This window comes from Periplaneta americana, chromosome 15 (assembly GCF_040183065.1).
Source record: "Periplaneta americana isolate PAMFEO1 chromosome 15, P.americana_PAMFEO1_priV1, whole genome shotgun sequence".
In the NCBI taxonomy this organism is placed as follows: Eukaryota; Metazoa; Arthropoda; class Insecta; order Blattodea; family Blattidae; genus Periplaneta; species Periplaneta americana.
The window spans coordinates 49,244,138-49,268,346 of NC_091131.1; the positions used below are offsets into that span (position 1 = coordinate 49,244,138).

A 24,209-nucleotide genomic window follows, 5' to 3' on the forward strand; every position below is an offset into this window, starting at 1 on the left:
GCTTTACCGAAATTCACCACAATGGTTAAATATCAGTTCTATCACGATTTTTTACCCAATCAGAGATCGATAAATCCCAAATAGAAAATTTACCTTTCTATTATTCTCTGTAAATACTAAAATTGCAGTTCATCATCATCTTCTCCTTCCAGCACCAATGAACTAATATCTCTCTTATCTGTTGCTGCACTCTCATAGAGAAAATAATTACTCCGATTGTGCCAAAACTATGCAACTGTAACTTATAAATATAATCGGAGACATAATGAGTCATATAGCCGCGTTATGTAGCTGTAATTATTACATCCTTAATTCAATGTTAAATTAGTCATGTTTCACATAATTTTATCCCACAGTAATTATTCGGCTTTACTACCTAAAACACTCCATTTACTGAATAACTTCGAAATTATTCAAATCAACTTCACAGGGAGTTATACTTGAAAGCTTGATTTTCATAATACACGTCACTGTTCGTTAACAGAAAACCACAATTTAAGTCACACAGAGTTAGTGTGCATTCAATGTTGGTTGCTTGACGGTTGTCAGCCCACTTTGAGGTCTGTGGATGTAGAGGGAAAAATTGGATTGGTGTCTGGTCGAGTTCCCGGGTAGCTCAGTTGATAGAGCGTTGGTACGGATAACCAAAGGTCCCGGGTCCGATACCCGCCCCCAGAACAATTTTTCCCACGAAATTATTCAAATCAACTTCACAGGGCGTTATACCTGAAAGCTTGATTTCCACTCCATTTACTTTTACTTTCTGCAATATACAGGTTGATTCAGGACCTCTGCAACAAACTCTGGGGATCGATAGATCTCGCACTGTGGATGATTTTTCGTAAAACAATCCATGTTCTCCAATGCCTCACTTAGGAGCTAAGCGACATCGAAAAAAAAGACAGGTTTTAATGACATTAACAATTATGAAATTAATTACTTTTCAAGTATGTTTGCTGATAAGTTACAGGTGTTCAAAGTCTCTACCCTGAACCTGATTACATTCATTACACCATCATAGTAGTGGTTATTGGCCTATTTCAAATTTGATAAAAAGCAGCTAATACTCGCATAGTCGGTTCCTCTCTGGTGTCAATTCGAGTGGTGTATTACTTCACATGTCCCAAAAGAAAAACAAAGATTTAGGGCGTGAAGTCGGGTGGTCATGCTGGCCACGCAACAGGTCTGGCTCTCCCTATCCATTGCTCCCCGTAGATGTTGTTCGATGTGCTCGTACAACCAGGTTGAGGTGCGTTGGGATGTTATGTTGAATCACATGTCCCAGTGAAAAGTACATCCTCCATGAGCAGCAGAAGCGTGTTCCGAAGGGTGCTCCATTCAAACAGTGCAGCAAAATGACAGGACACTTGTAACGTGTCCAGAAGGGTACTTGAAGAAATAAATGAATAATTCTTTTCATAATTAATTGTAAATGTTACTAAAACCTGGCTTTTTTTCCTACACAAGGCATCGGAGAACATGGGTTGTTTTACGAAAAATGATCCTCATTGCGAGATGTAACAATCTCTGGAGTTTGTTGCAGAGGTCCTGAATCACCCTGTATTTAGGTATGAGTCATTTCACTGGAAAATATTCATTTCTGATAATAAACACAATTATTCTGATCAGAAAATAGACACAGAGGAAAACTGTAAGGGTTAATAAAAAGAAGTAGGCATAATATAAAATTGTACATAATTCTTTATTAACATATAATTAACTCAAGGAATAAAAAACAAGACTGCACAATAGTGAGTTTAACTTTCTAGTGACTTTGCCTTAGCTTTTATACCAAATATTAAATATTTACATTATATTTATCATACTTTATTTACTGCGTGGCTTAGGTTAGTAGAGACATTACAGGAAGCAAAACAAAACTATAATAATAACTTAATCACCGATCGAACAAGAAATTATAACAAGCCCAATGTATTAAAAAAAAATAACATTCACCATGAAGAAGCAATCATTTCAAAGTGACATATGAGTTCTAACAGACGGATTGATGTTGCAAAAGCTGGGAACAATTATAATGGAGCTGTCATTTCCACAAACATATTATTCTAAGTCACAAATGTCTACAGTTAATGTATATAAAATGAAGCTAGGCCTGCTATATACCAGTAGATTCTTACAGAATGTCACAAAGGTTCAATAAATTAGTTTCTTTTTATCGGAGCACATTAAAAACTGTGCTTCATTCAGAGGATGAAAGTGTCTCTCCATTCAAGATTAGTGGGGAATTTGGACAGTTCATAAAGGCATTACTCGTATAAAGAGTGGATTTAAATGGAATACAAAAATTGGTTTAGTAAAAAAATTTGAACCTGAAAACCTTTGGGACACACTATATACACGAAGAAGAAATTTGGAGGTATATCATAACACTTCAAATTTACTTTCTTTTATAACAGGTACAAATGATTGCAATCTTCAAGATCTGAGAAAATTTGAGTGTATTTAGGTGTATAAAAAGGAGGAGATTCGATAGTTCAGTCATGTAGCTACAACATTATCACACACATAACTGGTACTTCTACAGAAACGAAGCTAATAAGGTCGAGTGCAAATACGCACATAATGAATTACATTTATTGTATATGTTAAGGCAGTGATCCCCTTCCTTCAAGTTAGAAAGTTACTCTTGTTTTCAATTCACTACTAGGCCTAATACTAACAGCCAAGTCATGGTCATGACTTATCCAAACAGCCATCTAAAGTATAATTCAACGAGATATGATTCATATGACTGTGAAAAGCCATTTCAATCTAGTTTTCACTACCTATAGCAATTGCATTGCTGTAATGTACCTTATTTTCCACGTCATTTAGAATAAGTATGACAACAAAATCAATCATCAGTTTCTGTACAAGATCACTGTAAATTCAAACCTAAGAATCTGGCTACCATTTTAATTAAACAAAACTGAAACATGAACAAAATGAAACTCAACTTGGAGTGAAATGGAGTAAATGCTTATTTTGTTCTTACAGCCCATCTTACACAAGACTCAGCCTTAACTTCATGCTATAAGTCAATTTCAACTAACAAGGCAATAAGACCTGAGTTATGTTACAATAGCTTTTACTGGTATATACAAAATGGACGAAATACCATTTCAAATTCTGTCCAGAAGACTTCAAAGTGAAAGCCTCACCACTGGCTGATTCATCATCAGGCTAGAACTTGTCTTGGAGAATACCGTATTCAACTTCTTACAAGTAAAAGAAAAAAGACAGACTACAGTCCAAGAAGTTGAAAAATATTAGGTAGACTCTGAAACATCCATATTTTGTTTACCGAAAGATTGTTATTGTTATTATTATTATTATTATTATTATTATTATTATTATTATTATTATATTTTACTCATAGCTAATAACAGATACATGTCTGCCACTTCCTGGTAGTATTTAATCTCACACAGAAATTTGGACTGGACTTTTTCTATTGCTGGTGAAATAGCAAATATAGTGTTCTGAAGGTTGGATCTTCATTATTCAGCTGAGGTTTTTACATTTCAACCACTCCTTTTTCATTTACGTTGGGAAGAAACTTCAACTGCAGTGGCTGACAGTGTCATTCACAAAACCACACTACATAAAGCATCTTTGTATTTTCTATGAATGAAGAACAGTTAAATCTGAAGAATGAAGAAACTCTACAAATTTATTTTATGATCAATTTCATACATTTGTTGTGCCGTTTCGGATTTGTCCATAAGGCACTGATTGTTGTTATATTTATTTTTAAGAGAAGCATTTGAAATGTGGATATGAAGAAGAATGGTGCATGTGGGTTAGTGGGTTATTCAACATCTCAGGTTACTTAACGTCTGAATGAAATGAAGGTGAAAATACCAGTGAAATGAGTCTGGGACCCAGCACCGTTACCCAGCATTTGTTCATATTGGGTTAAGGGAAAACCCCGGATAAAACCTCAACCAAGTAGGTAACTTGCCCTGACCAGGATTCGAACCCGAGCCACCTGGTTTCGGGGTCAGACATGCTAACCGTTACTCCACAGGTGTGGACTGAAGCATGTGAAATGGACAGACAGAATAAGAAATGAAGCTGTGTTGGAAAGAGTGGTTGAAGAAAGAATAATGCTAAGCCGATCAGGAAGAGAAAAAGAAATTGGTTGGGTCACTGACTAAGAAGAAACTGCCCTGAAGGATGCACTGGAAGGAATGGTGAACGGGAGAAGAGTTCGGGGACAGAAGAAGATATCAGATGATAGACGACATTAAGATATATGGATCATATGAAGAGACAAAGAGGAAGGTAGAAAATAGGAAAGATTGGAGAATGCTTGGTTTGCAGTGAAAGACCTGACTTTAGGCAGAACATTACGAATGAATTTAATCTGACAGTGGATTTTCTGACGGAAAAGAACATCAATTAGTATTCTGTCTTGGAGACAAAGTGACGCAGTGTATTACTGATTTCAAAACTCTTTTGACAATGGATGTGCTGAATATTTTCTTTAAATTTGCAGAGAACTTTCACGTACAAAATTTCAATGGCATTAGTCCTGTCTGAAAATGACTGACCACTATTCTTTTCGTAATGCTAATGATTGAGTCAGAAGAGTATATTTCGTCATATAAAAATTTAGCAAAGCTGTAATATCTTTCTTCTTTCCTTGCCCATTTCACCTGACCATGACGGTTAAATGTTATGTTTTATTTAACGACGCTCGTAACTGCAGAGGTTATATCAGCGTTGCCGGATGTGCCGGAATTTTGTCCCGCAGGAGTTCTTTTACATGCCAGTAAATCTACTGACATGAGCCTATCGCATTTAAGCACACTTAAATATCATCGACCTGGCCCGGGATCGAACCCGCAACCTTGGGCATAGAAGGCCAGCGCTATACCAACTCGCCAACCAGGCCATGAAGGTATATGCAATTAAAACATCTCTTGAATAAGTAACTATTGCTTCTTTTCTCCTTTTTCAGAGTTTTCTAACAGTTTGCACGGTAATTTTTATTCTCTAGATTGATACAAAGCATAAAATATGCTGCTAAAACATTCGTTTTCGAAAAAAAATAGATATGCTATATTATAAAATACACTGGCGGACAAAAAATTTGGGACACTCGAATTTTACTTTATAACTGAATTTAATGTCACCAATATGTTTTAAGTAGTGATTAATAAGATTATAATCTTACTATACAAAAAAAGAAAATTAACATGACTTCATAACATCAACAATTACCAACAATATAATGCCCATTGTTGTCACATTCTGCATAAGCAAAATGTTGTTAGATTGTGAGTTATTGTTGGTAATTGTTGGTGGTATGAAGTCATAATCATTTTCGTTTTCAGCCTATGTTACACTCAAAATCGTATAATTAAATTAATCACAATTTAAAACATATTGGTGACATATTAAATACAAAGTAAAATTCAAGTGTCCCAAATTTTTTGTCCGACAGTGTATATTTAATACCAACCTTAATTCTGAAAAATTTTCTGAAGGAATTGTATTTTTCGAAATTGTCAGTAAGGTTCAGCAAATGCGCAGAAATGATTTCCTTTTTGAAAATAAATATTTATATCAATTATAAATTTGGTATGTTATGTAGTAGTGTACCTAGCATACAAAAGACAAGTTTCAGATATAAAATATTTTTCTTTCTTTTGAGTTTTCAATAAAAACCATGTACGGTACCAGCCTTTCATATTCCTGCTACTAACTACTCTATTTGGAATTCAAGAAATTGAAAAGTTATATAGATTCAGAACAGACAAATGAACTCATGTGCCTTATTAGTGTTCCAAATGCGATAAGAACAGAAAGATCACAAACTGGTTTCATAACCATTCCAAACCTCTATTATACACTTCTGCATAGTTTCCAACCCAAATTGAAGAAAATTTATACTATAATACTTTTAAAAACATACAAACATTGTTCTTAGCATTTAGCTTCACATTTTGGTTTGCTCTTACTCCACTTCACTCTGTACATTTTAGCTTATACAAACATACCAACAACATAACTTTATATTTTGAGAACTTTCTAAAGATTAGACATATTTCATCATGCTCCATCAGAGATTCTTTGCTACATGTGACACCCTGATACCTGAAGAAAATTTATTATGTACAGCATACAAATTTCTCGAATATGTCACAGTACACAGTATTATTAAAGGTTGAGGAGAAACTGATGATTTCAAAATATGAAATTTTGTAAAATAATACAGGAAACTGAACGTCCAAAAGCCAGTAACAGCATGCTCATAAATTCTCGGAGGAAATGTAAAAAAAAAATTGGACAGATATAATTTTACAAAACCTTCTCTCAAGAAACAATTTAATTTTTTTAATCTGAAATAAAGAATTTAATGCGAACTATGTAAACTGTCTCACTGTATATTACACTGTAAGTACTTTGCAATTAACTTCCAGAAATTTTAACGAAACACCAGCATCAATAAAAACAACAGCTTTACTGCTGTGTAAAAGCCACATTGATGGGTTCGAACCTGCCTTGGATATCAATACGAATTGATGCTCTGTGGTGCCTTAACTGGAGAACCAGGACCTTGCTATCTTGTGTTATAGATCAAAAGAACCATATATTTTGGGGTAAACCCCGATAATAATAAAAAAGCCTCAATAAGTAGAATTTTAATAAAACTGTATAGACAATCTAGGAAAGAGAACCTGATTCACTAACATTGCTGTAAAGAACCTATAGGCTACTCAGTACCTTGGTGCATGATGCCTATAAAAGTATACCAAATACAGTTTATGAAAAACAGTATCTCTTACCTACAGGCTACTATAGTATGCCTATAAAAGTATACTAAAGACAGTTCGTGAAAAACAGTAGCTCTTATGTCACTTATATAATTTTTCCTAAACAGCTAACTTCACATAGAGTTTATAGTAGGTATTTTATTTCGTAGGCATATTGTTTGTTATATACGAAAAATCGGCAAGAAAATAGATCCGATTGCACTAATTTACCTAAGGATTTCAAATCAACTGTTGCCCGAGGGACATATATACAGAGACATTATTATGACGTGAGGTGAGAAAATGGCGGTTGACTTGTGGCCCACTGCTAGCATGAGTTCCGGCAAGCGCATAACCATTTCTCCAGTACTTCTACAATACATAACAGTACTAACAATAAATGTTCAATAATTTGGACTTACTATGCTCATAGTCATTGGTGAAAATGGTTCCCATTTGCCATCACACACAACTGATCATTGATCCCCTTGATTTCTCCTCGTATATAGTCTTTTAGTTAATCTATTGCACTCTGCTATCAGGGTCTGTGTGTCTTAATGCTTGCAGTCTTGAAATTTTATATGGCTTCAGTTTCAATCATTTTATTACATTTCTTGCAGAAGACTGAGATATTCCACATTCCTGTGCTAAATGCTTTAGAGATTTTTGAGGGATATGTTCTAGGCTTTCACCAATCTCATGTAATTTTCCTTCTGTATGAACACTACATTTTCTATTTGATTTTCGATTGTTCACTGAGCCTGTTTCTTTAAATCTTTCAGAGAGTCTTCTAATTGTTTCAGCAGAAGGCACAGGTCTGTTTGTTTGCCTTTTATATATGCATTGTACATACACACATGTTCACGCAATGAGAATTTGTTGGTAGGCATTACCTAAATACACAATAGTCACTAAACTTTATACACTAACTTTGTACACTTGGAGAATCAAGACTTTTGTAACACGACTTGTGGCTAGAGTGAATGCCATATGACAACTGAGGATCTAATACGCCGTACCTCTAACAGCCCGCACATCACAGACTGTGCAGGGAGCGGCCTGCCAGTAACCCTCCATTTTCTCACCTCATGTCATAAAAATGTCTCTGTGCTTCAAATTCAAACTTTTAACATAAAATTAAATAATATTCATTACGAGCAAAATGACAGACATGGTGAGCACGACAAAAACAATTGTTTGATATAAAAATGCTACCTATCTGCATTTACATGAAAAGTTATAACTTGATTTGTGCAGCATCACAAGATTTTATATTTATATACAGATGAAATTTAAAAGTAGGTCTACCAATGAATTTAATACTTATTTTAAATTTTTCAGTATAAGAAGAGATACCACGTGTTAATAATAAAAAGCATCCTAATTTTCTGAGATTTGTTTCCAATTCATCTCTAATTCTCATCACTAATGCAAAAGAATATTATTTAAATTACCCGATTCATAACTGGGATGAACTCTGTATAAACAGTTTCCTGTATTTATTTTAACAAAGTTTTTAAAGAACAGTGAAAATCAAGAGTAAAGCACAATCTTGAAATTGAGAATAACCAATCATATCAAAATACATACTTTTACATATACTCTCCAAAGCATTAAAATTGGCAAATATATGCAAGGTTCTTAGTTTTGTGTCCTAAATTTCTTGGAATGTTGCAGTTCTCACTATAAAAGCAACAATGCTATGCCCCAAGACACTTAAAATCTGTGCACCTGTAATGAAATTAACTATGAACAGCATAAGTGTATTTGTATAATGTATCTAAATTAGTACATCTACTAGTATCGTGTACACCACAATTTTTACAAGTCCACAAATGAAGATAGATTAATATTAACATACAAAAATGATTATGTATAATCTATCAAACGTAAAACTAAGAAGAAATTTCACGAAGAATTCTTGCCTATGTACATAATTTAATACATAACAAATGACAATTCTTTTATAGTTTTTCTATAGACGTCTGTTCTACTTCCAATGCTTTTCTGTGCATATTGACTGGCTATGGAAGACTTTGTTAATATCTCCTCCTCTGTTTCTGATACATTACCATTATAAAGAGAGTCTATTAAATAAATTGTTTACCTTCATAATGTATACTTGTAGACTTTAAATTCATAAAACGACAAGAAATTTAATTGTTGAGCAGCATTTATTATTATTTCATTTTATATTAGGGAGAAGAAGAAATGATATTTAAATATAAAAACAGTGGACTTGTAATTTGTGGCTTAGTCTCTCAAAATTCAGATGAAACTACTAAATAGTGTCAAATATTCTGACAAAACACACCAGACTCACAATTCTGGCAAACATATTCACGAGGTATGAATATGGCTGATGTCATTTCATATTTGTACATATGTTATAGTTTAGACATGACCAATAAAATAAAATACAAACGGATTTCCTTTCACCAATGCTCTCCACTCAATTGGATTCTTTCTTTGAACCTCACATACAGTACATCTTGTAACTGTTTAATCATGTATACTTCAACTAGGTGCTAGATTAATGAACAAAACAATTTTAATCATAAGCAAGAAAATTACAACTTACTGATCAATTGATGAGGTTACATTATTTCTGCAAGAATATTCGATTGCACCTGTTTTAACACGTATTAAGTACAGGGAAATTCGTTATAAATTTAACAGGAGTTGAGATATTTTTTTCCCTACTATCATTTTACTCTGTTAGTGGCTGCGGTGTCAACAAATGATAGGGATAAGTTCGAAAGTTCAGAAGACATAATAAATGCCATCTGTCTGTAGTTGCGTAGGAATGTTGAGAAACTGGAGTATAATCAATAACATAGAGTGTTTATTTCTGGAACATTCATCAGGCATCTTTGTGAAGAAATAATTACTCAAAACTTCATTGTCCCCTTATACATATTTGTACGTTAAAAAATTCAGACAATAGTAGTGAATAGTGCTCATCAGACCATTGGACTCCTCTTATTTTAAGTTACTTCAATAATGATACTCCTTTTTCCAAATTGACAGAGGAAGAGAATTATGCATTATTTATGCAGATGACACGACATGCACTACTAGTCACTTGATGGCCACAATTAGTTACTAAGTCTTCTTTGGTGATTGCATATGAATCATAGTTTGATGACTTCAAACATCTCCTTGAATCCATATTATTTATATCTGTTGAGGACACATAATCCTCATTCCCTAGAAGAAGTTAGAAAATATCAGGAAAGAAATTCGTAACATTTAATTTTAGGTAACTCCAACAGACAGACAAACATGATTTAAAATACCTACTGTAACTAACAGGTGTGTACATTTCTAATTTCCTTCACGAAAGTATGTAACAATTTAGTGACAGATGGCTCGTCATTATAAAAGGAAGTGGCTGTGCCAAACATGGCAGTCAAGTGACACTTGTAAAGAACCTCTGTGAAAAAGATACCTTCAAACTAAGGAAAACTGCATAGAACAGTTTATTTTTTAAGTATTTCCAAATTTACTACATTAGAAGAATCCAACGTTTTAAGGAAACACTATTCTCATAAAAGAAAATAAAAGCAGTTTTATTTTCCCCAACAGATCTAATTCTTATGTTCATTCTAATCGAGATTCATGAGAGAGGCTCAGTTTTGTGTTATCCCAAATTTTTACACTATACCAATATGTTAAAATGAACATAAATTCTCAACTAAATATAAATTTTTTCTTCACTCTAAAATGGTGTACAAATACCGTACTGGTACTATTACTTCGATGGCATGTTTAATTGTCGCACTGCTATTTGCCTCACAAATATTCAGTGTCATTTATATTACAGAACACTTGGTAAAAGTGCATTTACATTCACCTCTTTTTTTAGAAGTAAATTGATGATTGAAAGCCGATGAGAGTATGACTTTTGCAACAGCACAAATATGGATGGTTAGTGCATCAGCTATCCGTATAAGATAGCAAGCTTCAAGTCCTGGTAGGTTAAAGATAAGATTTATGACGGGCAAAGATGGTAATAAATCAAGTTTTCATGGGTTACTCTCATTTTATCTGTCAATTATTATTTCGGTTTGATCATTCTAAGAGAGAGTGTTCGGTTTTGTCAGCCAGTATGTAATAGAGATTAATACACAGCCAGTTATTTGAGCTGAATGCAAAGTGAAGGAGAAACAGAACAAATGTAAGAATGCGAGAGAGATTATGTCTAGTTCAAGGCATACAATCTGTATATTATAAGTAAGGTCTAAACTATGTCTTTGTTCGAGGTACAACTGATAAGAAATCTAACGCCTTTTTAAATATAATATTCCCACACAAACCAAATACAAGATGGCCTGTCTGACAGAATCACAAAATACACTCTCAGATTATGAACTGGTCGCAAGTGGACCGTAATTTGGGGAACCCTGACCCAAAAGCAATAATAAAATGTGATGTACATTCGTGTGAAAGCTACAGTAACATTTGTACAAGACTGAGAAAAGGGAAAACATTTACCATTTTTATAATTAGGATCGAAGTTAGCACATCTATAGGAAGTTCAAAAATGCTATTCTAGTTATTCCACTTAATATTAACAGTGTTATTATTATTATTATTATTCTTTTAAGCTCTACTCCTCCATCACTACCTCTCCACACAATTTCTGCCATGATATTTATAACACTGCACCACTGTTTAAGTTATATGAAACAGTCTGTTTATGCCATTGTATTGTCATTCAAAGACCCACTTTCAATGGTGGAGTATGCACACAAAAATTATTTTAATTTTAAGAATGAACAGTCTAAAATATGGCAACAAATTCTTTAGCCAAGTAATATAATGGATCTTTCCTTCTAAAATTATATACACTATCTTTCAAGACTCGTATAAATTAAGAATAAAACTGTAGCAAGATTATACAACTGATTCATATCATTCCAGTCACATGAAATTACACCAATACCAGTTCAGTATCAAAGAGATAAGAGTTGGACATACAAATTCTAACAGAAGCAATTCTATACTATTGAAACAGCGCAAGAGCAGACTATATAATATTACAAAGCCTTTTAAGTACGTTGTAACATTATACAAAAATAATATACGAGTAATGTCTCAAGTTTCAAGATATGAAGAGCTCAAAATATTTTGTATAATAAAACTCACTTCAACTACAGAATACTTTAGAAACCAACTAAACTGTGATTTTCTTTTTGTAATACTACAATGTTATTCTAAGCAACCCACTTGTTCATGCTTACACCAGCATTGGTAATGAGTCTTAGTTGTATGGCAGGAGACTGATGTAAAGACAGTGGAAATGGATAAGAGTAAAGCAGTATGAAATTTTAACATTAATAGGCATGAGAGCAATCCTTAGATACAATGAACCACAAAGTGAGAATGCATATCTTGATCCACTGTAACAACAATTTTCATAATAAATATTAAAACAGATCACTAAAGCAACTGTTCATTACCACAAATATAACTCTCACTTTCAAAAAAATGTTGCGCACTATGAAATAGCAAGGAACGAACAATTACACATGGATGTACATTGGCACAGCGACAAAGCTACTTTGAGAAAATTGAAGCAATGCCTACCCAAAAAATTCTAACGACTGAAAATTATAAACACTGCAATAAATTTCTCTGCTGGAATTGGTGTGATCGAGATAATCAATTGATTTTACGTAAGATTCTTTGATGGCAGAAGAAATTCTAGCCTACAACCCCCTCCATACTAGGAGCATATCTCACAACCAAGCATAGCAACCAACAAGGAATATTCAGACTTTCTCATGCTTTAAGTCAATGTTGTCAATTTAGTTAAGCTAGATTTTATCTACTTTCAACAATTTTTCAGTGACAAAATTAATTAAACTTTTGTATTGTGAATTGTTTAAATATAATTTAGCGACTTTTTAAAAGTCCCTTAGCAACAAGAATAAAATTTTCTCCAATGATAACATAGTAATGTATGGTACTACGTTCCGTCTACCCACTCTTTAAATACTGGTTTCGCCACGATATCAAGCGAACAAGAGATCATATTTGTCACAAAAAAATCACTGGTCAAATGTTTAACATTAAGTCAAGAATCAGATTATAGCTTCTAATAATACTTACTAATTATGAAGGCAGTATGGACTGAATAAAATTTAATAATGTTAGAATCAGCTGAATGGTGAGTCATACGACTTACTGTCAATCTCCTTCCTAAAGTTGCACAAACAACTTCTGTATTCCAGACAAAGGAGCAGAATGATCAAATAAAACAATTAATCGAGTAGATGAAGATTTATAATTCGCAAAATATGACAGCTGGTTTATGATCTGAAAGTTTAATGTGAACGAAATAAATGTTCTCCAAACTAACAAATTAAAACAAATAAAGGTTAGCATTATGAGATATGGCATATTTGTGAACTCACTCTTCAGAAATGTTCAATAATTTCTTTTCAAGACAAGCCATTGTGTATCCTTAAGATGCTTTGACAACGCCTGTAAGGGTGGAGAAGAAAGAAAGTTCCAGAGCTTGACATACTTAGTTAATTAAAGGATTTTGTTTTTCTGTATTGACAAACCTCCAAGTATTATTACATTTCGATGGAACAGAACTACCTATATGTCTCAGTAACCTCAATAAAAGCATATAAAGCTAGACTATAGGATGTTCTTTGGCTTTTGAAATTTATATAGCATACAGAATAGCCCACATGAAGTGTTACAAATCAGTTTCAATTGTCTCCGAAACAATGCTCACAGCCTTCTTAATAATCCATTAACAAAACTAATGTTCTCCATCCAACAACAGTTTCAGTCATTTGTTTTCAATATTCTCGTATGTCTACTTCTTCCAAATTAATTATACAGTTATTTTAATTAGAAATAAGTAAATGTAATACAGTATGAAACAAAATATTGTACTAACAATTACGTAAGTACTTTCACCATATTGATTTCAAAATTTCAGCTGCCATAAACATCTCACTCATAAGCTAAGTATCACTTGCTAAAGTATCACTAGTGGACACTAACTTAAAATCACCATTTTGTTGTTCTGTTCAATCACTTGTCAAAGAATCAGTCAGAATAGAAAAATTGTTTAATATTACAAAACATAAATCTGTACTCCTACTTAAAAGAAGATGAGACATGACTTATGACAATTTATGTTATTAAATTTAACCTACAGTACAAACAGCGCAGATGGCAATTGGATAATGGACACTTACAGTTTCACACAGTACCAATACACTTTTTATTATATACCAGTAATGTAAAATAAAGCTATAATGGCTCAACAGAAGATATGCAGTCTCACTTACAGGTTCTACATATGGATGGAAATATGTAAATAATAATTACAGTAAAAACAATCGATATTATATCAGTCTCATGAAGCCACATGAACACAACCATGCAATTTCAATATAAATACAGTATGAATCATTCAGTCCATACATACACACTTCCTCATTTGTTGTACTCCACTCAACTATGCTGTATTGACGATAAGTACATTCCATCATTATCAAAAATAAAAATTACACACAGGACAATTTATTGTGAAAAGAAGTAATGTGTGTATAGTATCAAAATGCTGGTCCTCTGAATAATATATCAAATAATAATCAATTACTTTATTTTGCTTTCTTTGCACAAAACGAATATATATTTTAGTATTTCTAGTGAACTCGAAAATAAACTTTTCATTTATAATTATTGCATTTCATCCAACAGTACAATTTTCAAGTATATTAATTTGCAAACAAAGACAAAATATGAAATAAATTCATTACTGAGATAAAAAACAGGGTTCTGTGACAACTGAAATGTCCAGATGATTTAGTATATAACCAAAAAGTTTTTTGTTATATAGGTAGGTACATGATGGAAAGGAAATAAGTACATTCATTTCAACCAATAATCAATGGTTACCAAAATCTAAAAGTGATTCCCTTCATGTAAAAATTTTGTTTTTCCTGAGAATTTAAAATGACAATACTAAATAACAAAAAAGAAAAGATTTACTTCAATGTTATTTCCTTTCAAGTTGAGCCACTTTTATTTTTCTGCGGTGGACAGTTATAAATTTTCGAACAAATCTAAATATTGTTCACTACTTTTTAGGCTAAACTATTAATTATAAATCAATTGATAATAAATTTCTCTCTTCATTATGGCCTCAATATAATCACATCTGACAAAAAATTAAAATCTATGTTCATTGAGGTTAGATAATATATTTCTATTCCTAATAGCCAGTTGAAGAAATAATCAGAGATAATTATATGGATAACAATATATTTATTCCTCTGCACTCTTCAGAATATATTACTGTTGTTGTTGTTTTCAAATGGCTGGAGTTTGGTTTCACACCAGTAATCCTCGTGCTTCCCAGTATGGTTCCATTAGATCTTATCGGTCCTTTTTCCCCAGGTCTAGTCATAGGCAGTGTAACAGGTGTTTCTTGTTTGAAGCTACACCCTTTTCGCACAGGGATTACCCTTTTCCTGAGACTAATCCCATTCTTTGAAGATGTTCGTCTAAGCCTGTTTCCAATCTGAAAAGTGCTATCACAGTTCTTCTGGGTGTTTAATCTTGTCAGCACATTTATCAATGGCTTTATATTTCTTATTTAAAAGATTCTTCTTATTCTGTTCTTCTCTATTACAGTATATATTTTGTTTTACTTACTGTAGCCTTCTTTGTAGTAAAATATCTTTTGCTGGTGTCTGTAAGACTTCAGAACCTCACTATTTTTCTTTTTATTTGAAGTATACAAAGAATGTTCTGCAATTGTTTAGAACACACATGAGAATTAATGACAAATAAAAAGCACAATATAAACAACGAAATGTATGATTAGCATTAATAATGTTTAATTATATCTAATATCACACTAATTTACATTAGGTACCGGTACATATTATAAATTTGAAATAAAGAAGTCCAATGTCAAAAAAACTATATCACAAAACTAATTTTCATACTTATTATATCTGTGACCTAGCCCAACCTACAAGGAAAACGTCCATTAACTGTTAAAGCAAATCAAATAAATTATACTTTTAATTTTTCCCCATTCCAATCATAACTTTAATAACTTCTCCCAAGCTCAGATTTTAGACTTGAAGGAATTGTATTTACAGGATTGAGGTTTCAAATGATCAAATGATTGAAACTGCATGTTTGATCAGAATTTGTTCAAACATGAGAAATTTCTAGGAAAATTGTAGGCATGGACACATACATACACAAACATGCAAGAATTATAAGATTAATGTACTTAAATCCTTTCCATTCTAACCAGAACTGAACGTCTGGTATATGGATATATAATTTAGAAAAATTGGGAGTTAAAAATATTTTGGAGCATTGTTTAAGCAAAATAAAAAGACAAAAATAAATATGGTACATAAAAGTTTGTATAAATAAAGACATGATGTTTTGTATTACTAACGAGACACAGAAATAGCCATGCAAGTCCTCAATTCAGTTTATTTTATTTACAATAGTTCCTCTTTCTGGAAAAATGAAATGGACAATTGCTTAATAAAACACTTAGTGCAACATCTTAATATACAGTATTTGTGCAAATATTTTCTAAACTGGATATGGTAACTATTCACTAAACAAAACTGCATCATTATTAAAATTACATACTGAATGACTGATACTTGTTACTGTAATTGGATGGTAATATGGTTTCAGGCAATCATGCTAGGACCAAATTAAACATTCGTATAGCTAAAAATGACGATAAGTAATATAGAATATTATCAAAATGTGTAATCTTTTAAGTTGAAGTTGAATGGAATAAAAAGCATATGGGAAGTGTATTAACAATATAAAATTGTCATATTAATATTCAGTACTCACTTGCCGTATCTATTTATATACAATAACATCAATATTCTATCAGCATCCCAGCTTCTCTATTTTTTTAAATCCCATAAACCTGGGAGAAAAAATATAAAAAGATCATCATGAAAAAACACAATGTTTCCAAAAGAGACAGTGTTCATCATAACACTGCATTACGCTACACAATTTATTCTGAGTCAGTAAGGTCCACTGGCCGTCATATTTAACTTTCATGCATTTTAACATAAAAGAGAGAGAAGTTTGGCAAACAAACTATATGATCAGACTCCTTCAGCCAGTAGACATCCTAGTAAACGTAGGGAAGTTTCACAAGCTCCTCAGTAGATAATGCTACACAATGCAGCAGGTTGCTGCATGGAATGAGGTAACACTAAACAAGACTTGCATACAGATACAAAACACAATGATACACTGTGGTCACATGCAGATTATTCCTATTTCGCTATTCTAGTTTTCTACAGATCAAGTGAGTGCTTCCAAACCTATCTATAACTCAGTTGACAGTTTCTCAGAAACAATTACAGATTTGATCTTCAGCAGTCTGAAATTTGCAAAGAAAAAAATGGCTATTGTGCAACTTTTGTATAAGTATTTCAATAATTTCCCAGTCATCTCTCAAGAAATTCTGGGTTCAGATCTTGTACGATATATAGTGGACAAATATACTGCTGGGTATGTTTTCTCTAAATATTTCAGTAATGATTCAGCCATTGTTCAATCAGTTGATGGCTTCCTACAAAGATCTCAGGTTTGATTCCTAACATGAGATTTGTTATGAAGCTTACAAACTTGCATAAGATTTTTTGAGTGTTTATTAGTAATAACTTACGTAATAAACTGTAGGTAGTTTTACTGCGGACTTCATGACTCCTGTTCACTGCAGTTAATCGGCCTCACTTGCCCAAGACCCGCAAGCAGTGGAAGTGGACGTGCAGAAGATGGTCAGTCCAGTACTATCATTCCATTATCATATCTCCACATCACTGAATTTGAATAGGTTCTATAATTTAACTAAACAATTGTCTTGCCTACATGCACTGTTTTGTCTAATTAGAAATTGTCTAACAATAACAGCAGTAACTCAAAGCAGAACAGAAATTGAATCTATTCTTTTAACTGCAGACAAATATCAGTACAGTCTGCATAGAAAACTGCAGACCTTACTGTGAGGTAGACTTACATTTGTTAAGTAGGTAGATGAGGAATATATGGTTGGTTATTTATAGTCAAGTACAATTTCAACTGACACAACTACGAAAAGTCCTAGAGACTACAATGATAATAACAAAAGGGAGGTTGAGATAGGTAAAGTCTACATGATCTCACGTATTTGCAAAGAGTTCTCAGAACTAACAAAATATTTATATGAGCTCAAGGGTATACCATCTTATTCAAGGGTCTTGGATAATTTTTAAGAGAAAAGCCAGACAGATGAAAACTAATAGAACATGAAGGAGAAAGTCTATAACTAAGCAGTAGTCACAAAATCCAGTCTTCTCTGTGGCAGAGCCAGGTAATGCATTGACATCTCTGACAGACTTTAATGTGCATCACCCTAAGTCAGGATTTGAATTGTGAATTTTGCAAACTCAAAGATCAAGACACCATAACTTTAAGCAGTAAATACTTGTATATAATAATAATAATAAATTTGACTAACCGTCTCTACTTATCTAGTTTATATTTGGATTAAACATTAACGTTTTCGGCACTTATGTGCCATTTTCAAATGTATGGACATTGCCTGTTACATGATCAAATAGATACACCTTGTGTGTGATATACGTGGTATGTACCCTTGACAATCTGTCATCGTTTACAACATATATAAAAATTATTAAAATTAAAACACTTATTAAATTTGAAATCTATTCTAATCTACATCTACAATAAAAGTCCCTTGTTTTATGTAACAATGTGGTTATCTTGAGGTTGTTATCACATGTAGTACCTATGTTGTTAAAATGTTTTTGAGTTGCACTGTGTTGCACGTATTAAAATGTTAAAATTTGTTTGTTATATATTAACACACCAAGGATTCATGTTGTTTCACTTACATAAGTCGAAGCACTGTACCATGATGAAATGTTGCGTAAAATCAGTTACATTGATGTTTGTTGTTGTTTTCCTTCGGTTTGCCAAGTGCTTCGACTTATGTAAGTGAAACAACATGAATCCTTGGTGTGTTAATATATAACAAACAGAATTTTAACATTTTAATATGTGCAACACAGTGTAACTCAAAAACATTTTAACAACATAGGTACTACATGTGATAACAACCTCAAGATAACCACATTGTTACATAAAACAAGGGACTTTTATTGTAGATGTAGATTAGAATAGATTTCAAATTTAATAAGTGTTTTAATTTTAATAATTTTTATATATGTTGCAAACGATGACAGATCGTCAAGGATACATACCACGTATATCACACACAAGGTGTATCTATTTGATCATGTAACAGGCAATATCCATACATTTGAAAATGGCACATAAGTGCCGAAAACGTTAATGTTTAATCCAAATACAAACTAGATAAGTATAGACGGTTAGTCAAATTTATTATTATTATATTACAACTTGCTTATCGGAGAATCACACAAAATGAAAATAGTAAATACTTGGATTTAGAAAAGCTTAAATTTTAAGTAGAAACAAATAGGTCCATGGTCACGTCTCTTGGGGCAGCAGTACAGTTAAGAGTGTCTAATGCCGAAATGCCTATCATAACAGTTTACCCAGACATAACAGCCAATATTCAGACATACATCAGTTTCATTCAAATTCGACTTCTCCCATTACTACATACTATATAATTTGCATTGTTACTTGTTGGCTAGTGTCTCAGGTTTTACACTCTAGTAGTTCAGTTGTAAACATCAGGTAACAGTTGTCGTAAGTGCACAAGTGTTTACCATGCTCGTCCTAAGTGTGAAGTTAAAGGCTAAAACATAGTTGAGAGTAATGGGCTTTAAGGGAGATAAATATCCTTAGCATGCATTCTTATGAAAGAAAAGTAGAGTTGGGGGTTCCATGTCAAAGATTTACAACACGTAAAGGAACTTTGTTCCTGAAAAATAGAGATTTTGGCAAAATTAGCCAGTCACTCTTTTCCTTCACACCAAAATTCAATTTCATTAGTCGCAAACCTCACCTACCACCTGAGCATTGGGTGTAAGGCATATCACCTTAGGTGCCCCCTCTTCAGAAATAGAATTCTAGACACTGACAGTTTCCAGAGTCCAAGTTTGTCTTAGATAACCTGCCTGGAAGTATCAGAAACTAGTGACAATGTGCTGTGGTAACTTTTCTTGGTATACTTTCATTTTCCTAGCATTATTCCAACCATTTTCGCTAATCTGGCTCCAGATTACCATACCATCATGATTTCTTTGAGAAAACACATTACAGGGCATAACCGAAAGCAATTCTCGGAACTGGCACTAATAACAAAGCAATATAAGAATATACAGAAAAATCTTTATAATTAAACAACGAAACATCAATGGTTAGTTTCCAATGATGAATACTTGACAATGAAGTTACTGCCTTTCTTCAACTGATCTCGGCTTATTCTACACTATTTTCAATTTTTGCACTTTGTACATGTATGCTGGCAGGTACCATTACAAATGTCTGCAGACCAATCATAATTTTGAAAGAAGACATATTTTCAATCTCTCTTCAAGTCACAACTTTTACCAAGAGATGAGAACAAAGTAATGGCAGGACTAGATAAAGAACTTTGCTTTAATTATACATATTTGTTCTTGCACGAAGGTATCTCTTATAGACAGCAAATTATAGAGTCAATCAGATTTAGTTCAAATGATGAAAGTCACACTTAAGATTCTTTCCCCCTAAAAGTTCATTGTCCTCAACCAAGTGTGAACCTGCGATACTAGGTTCAAGGCAAGCATGGTAAACACTAGAGCATAGGGATGACAAACATCAAAACATTGCACCACACATATTCGAAAAGTTTTCTTCATTGCTTATGATCGTTGCTGACATTGTAACTCGATGATGTTAACAATGTAAAGACAAACAAAAAATAAATTCAGTTGATTTAACAAATGTGACTAATGAAGGAAAATAAGCTTAATACACGTGGAAGCAACTCTGTTGTACAACATGAAATGACGAATTTGGGAAAATATGCATGTGAATGTTGAGAGATGCAGTGAACATTCAACATGTATGATAGCGTAAAAAATATATTTTCATGAATAATTATAAGCTGTAGTGCATACATTACATAAATTTACACAGACATAGACACACATATAGATAGATAGATTATATATTGAAATCAGTACATAAACGTCCATACTAAAACTAGTTCTATAATAAAAAAACAGTCAAGACACAAGGAAACATAAACAAGGGCTGTAGCAATATTATTATAATAAGTTAAGCACATAAATTGAGACAATTACTGAATAAAATTCAGTTATTCTTTTGAGTATTGTAGATTTATCCCAAACAATAAATACTTCTGTACTATAAATATGCAACTTTATCATTGCTTCCAAGCTAACTACTTTTTCTAGTAAAAAAACTTCAACTTTATGAAAATTTCTACTAAAAATAACATAAGCACCAACAAAATAAAAAAGCAAATGAATAAAAAAATAATTAATGGATATATATCCTCACTGGTTTCAGTCATAGGTGGGTGATATACTTTAATAAGAAAATAATAACCATAAAATCTATATGCAATAAACACTACATTTACTTCATACATTATGTTTTCATCATTTCAACTGCTCCAACGTCATGTTTATTTTTAAAAGTAAGTGATTTTCAACTCATCTCTGGATTAATTTTTCAATAATGAATTTCTTGTACTTAAGACTGATGAAACTTCTTGTCATGTCAACAGAGACTACCAAAGTTGTATTAAACGCGGATAGTTTCAACATAAATTAAAGCTTATATTAAACCATCTTACTCTTCATCTCCAGTTACGCACTCTATATTTCTTGAACAAGGAAATATACTCAGTATCTTCATCTCTCTAGCAAAATCTACAGTAAAATAATCTATTAAGTTGTATTACGAAAATATTCCTTTTCTGTTGATTGCTAACTGGTGTAAAATATATAGATACATATACATAGTGAACAATAAGTATGGAATATTGCTAATAACTTCTTAAATTTTAATTTTACAAAAAAAAAGTTTTATACAAAAGCTGTTGGAGATTAACCATACAATATCATACCATTGGTCCAAAAAAGTAAGTTATTCAGCTATACAGTGTGTGATAGTAAACTTTATTTTTTTTTAATGGCACCCTATATTAAAATTTACATATTCCGAATTTCCATTAAATTTTATGTATGAATGTGTAGAAATTTTCCCCATTCAGCAGTTTCATGTCTCTTAAATATTTATTAAACTTGTTTCGTGGACTTCAAACTTGAGACAAATAAGTATGCAAAATCATGTTGAGTAAGCCATAAAACTAAACTAAATACTATGACTAACCGAACTTTATCACAGATGCACAAAATGAGAACCATTCACAGCTAAAAAATATCCCAGTCTATCAAGAAAATAGTCCATTGTCTTCCTCATAGTTATAAGATTGATTTGCTCAATCTTGTATCTAAAATGGACTGTTTTCGTGATGGACTGGGATACTGTATAGCAGTGAATGGTTCTCATTTTGAGTATCTGTGATAAAGTTTGGTCAGTCATAGTGTTTTGTTTAGTTTTATGGCTTACTCAACATGATTTTTACATACATACTTGTCTCAAGTTTGAAGTCCACGAAAAAAGTTTAATAAATAGTTAAGAGACATGAAACCGATGAATGGGTAAAATTTCTACATATTCATATATAAAATATAATGGAAATTCGGATTATATAAATTTTAATATAGGGTGCCAATTAAAAAATAAAGTTTATTGTCACACTCTGTATATGGTACCTGAATAACCAACTTTTTTGGACCAACGGTATGATAATATTTTATGATTAATCTCCAACAGCTTTTGTATAAAACTTTTTTTTTTTGTCAAATTAAAATTTAAGAAGTTATTAACAATATTCCATACTTATTGTTCACCCTGTATAGCAATTAACTACATACATGAAAAGATTTACTCTGATTCACTTTTCATGAATGTTACGCCCAGCACTAGACATTCTATCAAGCTGGTCATGAAGTGAAGGTAACAGACAATACCAAGCATGCAAATTCAACATAAAATATGAAGAAATAAACTGCAATCAGCATGTCCCTAAAAAGAATACACATACAAAGAACTTCAACTTAATAATAATAATAATAATAATAATAATAATAATAATAATAATAATAATAATAATAATAATGATAATAATAATAATAATAATAATAATAATAATAATAATAATAATAATAATAATAATAAGTTTTTTCAGATAACATGCAACAAAAATATATTTATTCAGGAACAAATATTGAAACATGGCACAAAACACAAATATAACTTAAACATTGTTTGTCATGAGATAAATTCCAGAAATTTCATACTTCATGCATCTGAAAGATCACTGCATCCCCAAATTGCCACAATGAAGACCTTTAAAAACATGAAATACAGAAGTCCAATGTATGTTAAGTTGGCATGAGGAACAATTGCTTCTTCTCAATAAATTTATTCTCCATACAAATTTATCACCCAGAGGGGAAACCTTCTCAAGAGAAGAAGAGTCCCAGAAAGTACTATTTTATTTCAACTAGACACTTTTCTTTTTCTTTTTACTAGTTGGAAGAACACGATTGGATTTAAAAAAAAAAAAAAAGACTCCTGTAACTCATATTTCCAAAGAATCAATACTGATTCATTATACTAAAAATATAAAATATATAAGAAAAACTGCGTGGAAATATAACTTAAGAGACTCAATTTTACTGTCACTTAGACGTCTCTCTGGAATGCAATAGAAGCCACACTAATGCTGCACAAACACATTGTGATGATGCCCAGCACGATGTACACCGACGTGATGAGCCAAAAGGCGAACAGGTACAGTGTTCGGTTGCAATACTTGCCACGCAATGGATCGTAGTTTGGTTCATATTCTTTATACACCCACACTGAACCTAGAGGCAATACAGAGCAATTAATAATATTCTCGAATAACATAAAAATATCACAGCAAAAGCTTTTGTGTTTAAAATTACTCCTTTCTCTATCTTCTCTTTCATTCAATCGAAAATATGGACAACTCAACAAAAAAAAAATATTGATCTGTTTCAATCAATCCAATTCAATCCACTGCCAGAAAAGCCACCCTGTCATTAAAAAATGGATTTAATTAAATTACACATACTTTCTTATGATATATGCTGTGATTCGATTAATATAATCACTATTTGAAATAATAATGTTCTTCAATGTGTTTCCATATATAACAAAAAAATCCAAAAAACTCAGATTCAATTCCCAGCTGGGAAGTGAAAATTGATCTCCCTCCTTCCAGGAGTCAATGCTTCTCTCTCGTCTCATGTTCGCCCTGTGTTGTCTTAGGTCTTAGTGGTGACCATGTATCATACC

The 24,209-nt window shown here is 32.3% G+C and overlaps 1 protein-coding gene across 2 annotated transcripts in view; it reads right to left on the reverse strand.

Moving 5' to 3' along the window:
* Positions 1 to 1,683: 1,683 nt before the first annotated feature.
* Positions 1,684 to 24,209, reverse strand: part of LOC138714871 (transmembrane protein 272-like) — a 35,328-nt gene continuing 12,802 nt past the window's right edge. For both annotated transcript variants that reach the window (XM_069847092.1, XM_069847091.1), the window contains exon 6: positions 1,684 to 23,755. In XM_069847092.1, coding sequence (XP_069703193.1) covers positions 23,571 to 23,755 — 185 coding nt within the window. In that variant the 3' untranslated portion in view covers positions 1,684 to 23,570. The remainder of the gene's footprint in view (positions 23,756 to 24,209) is intronic.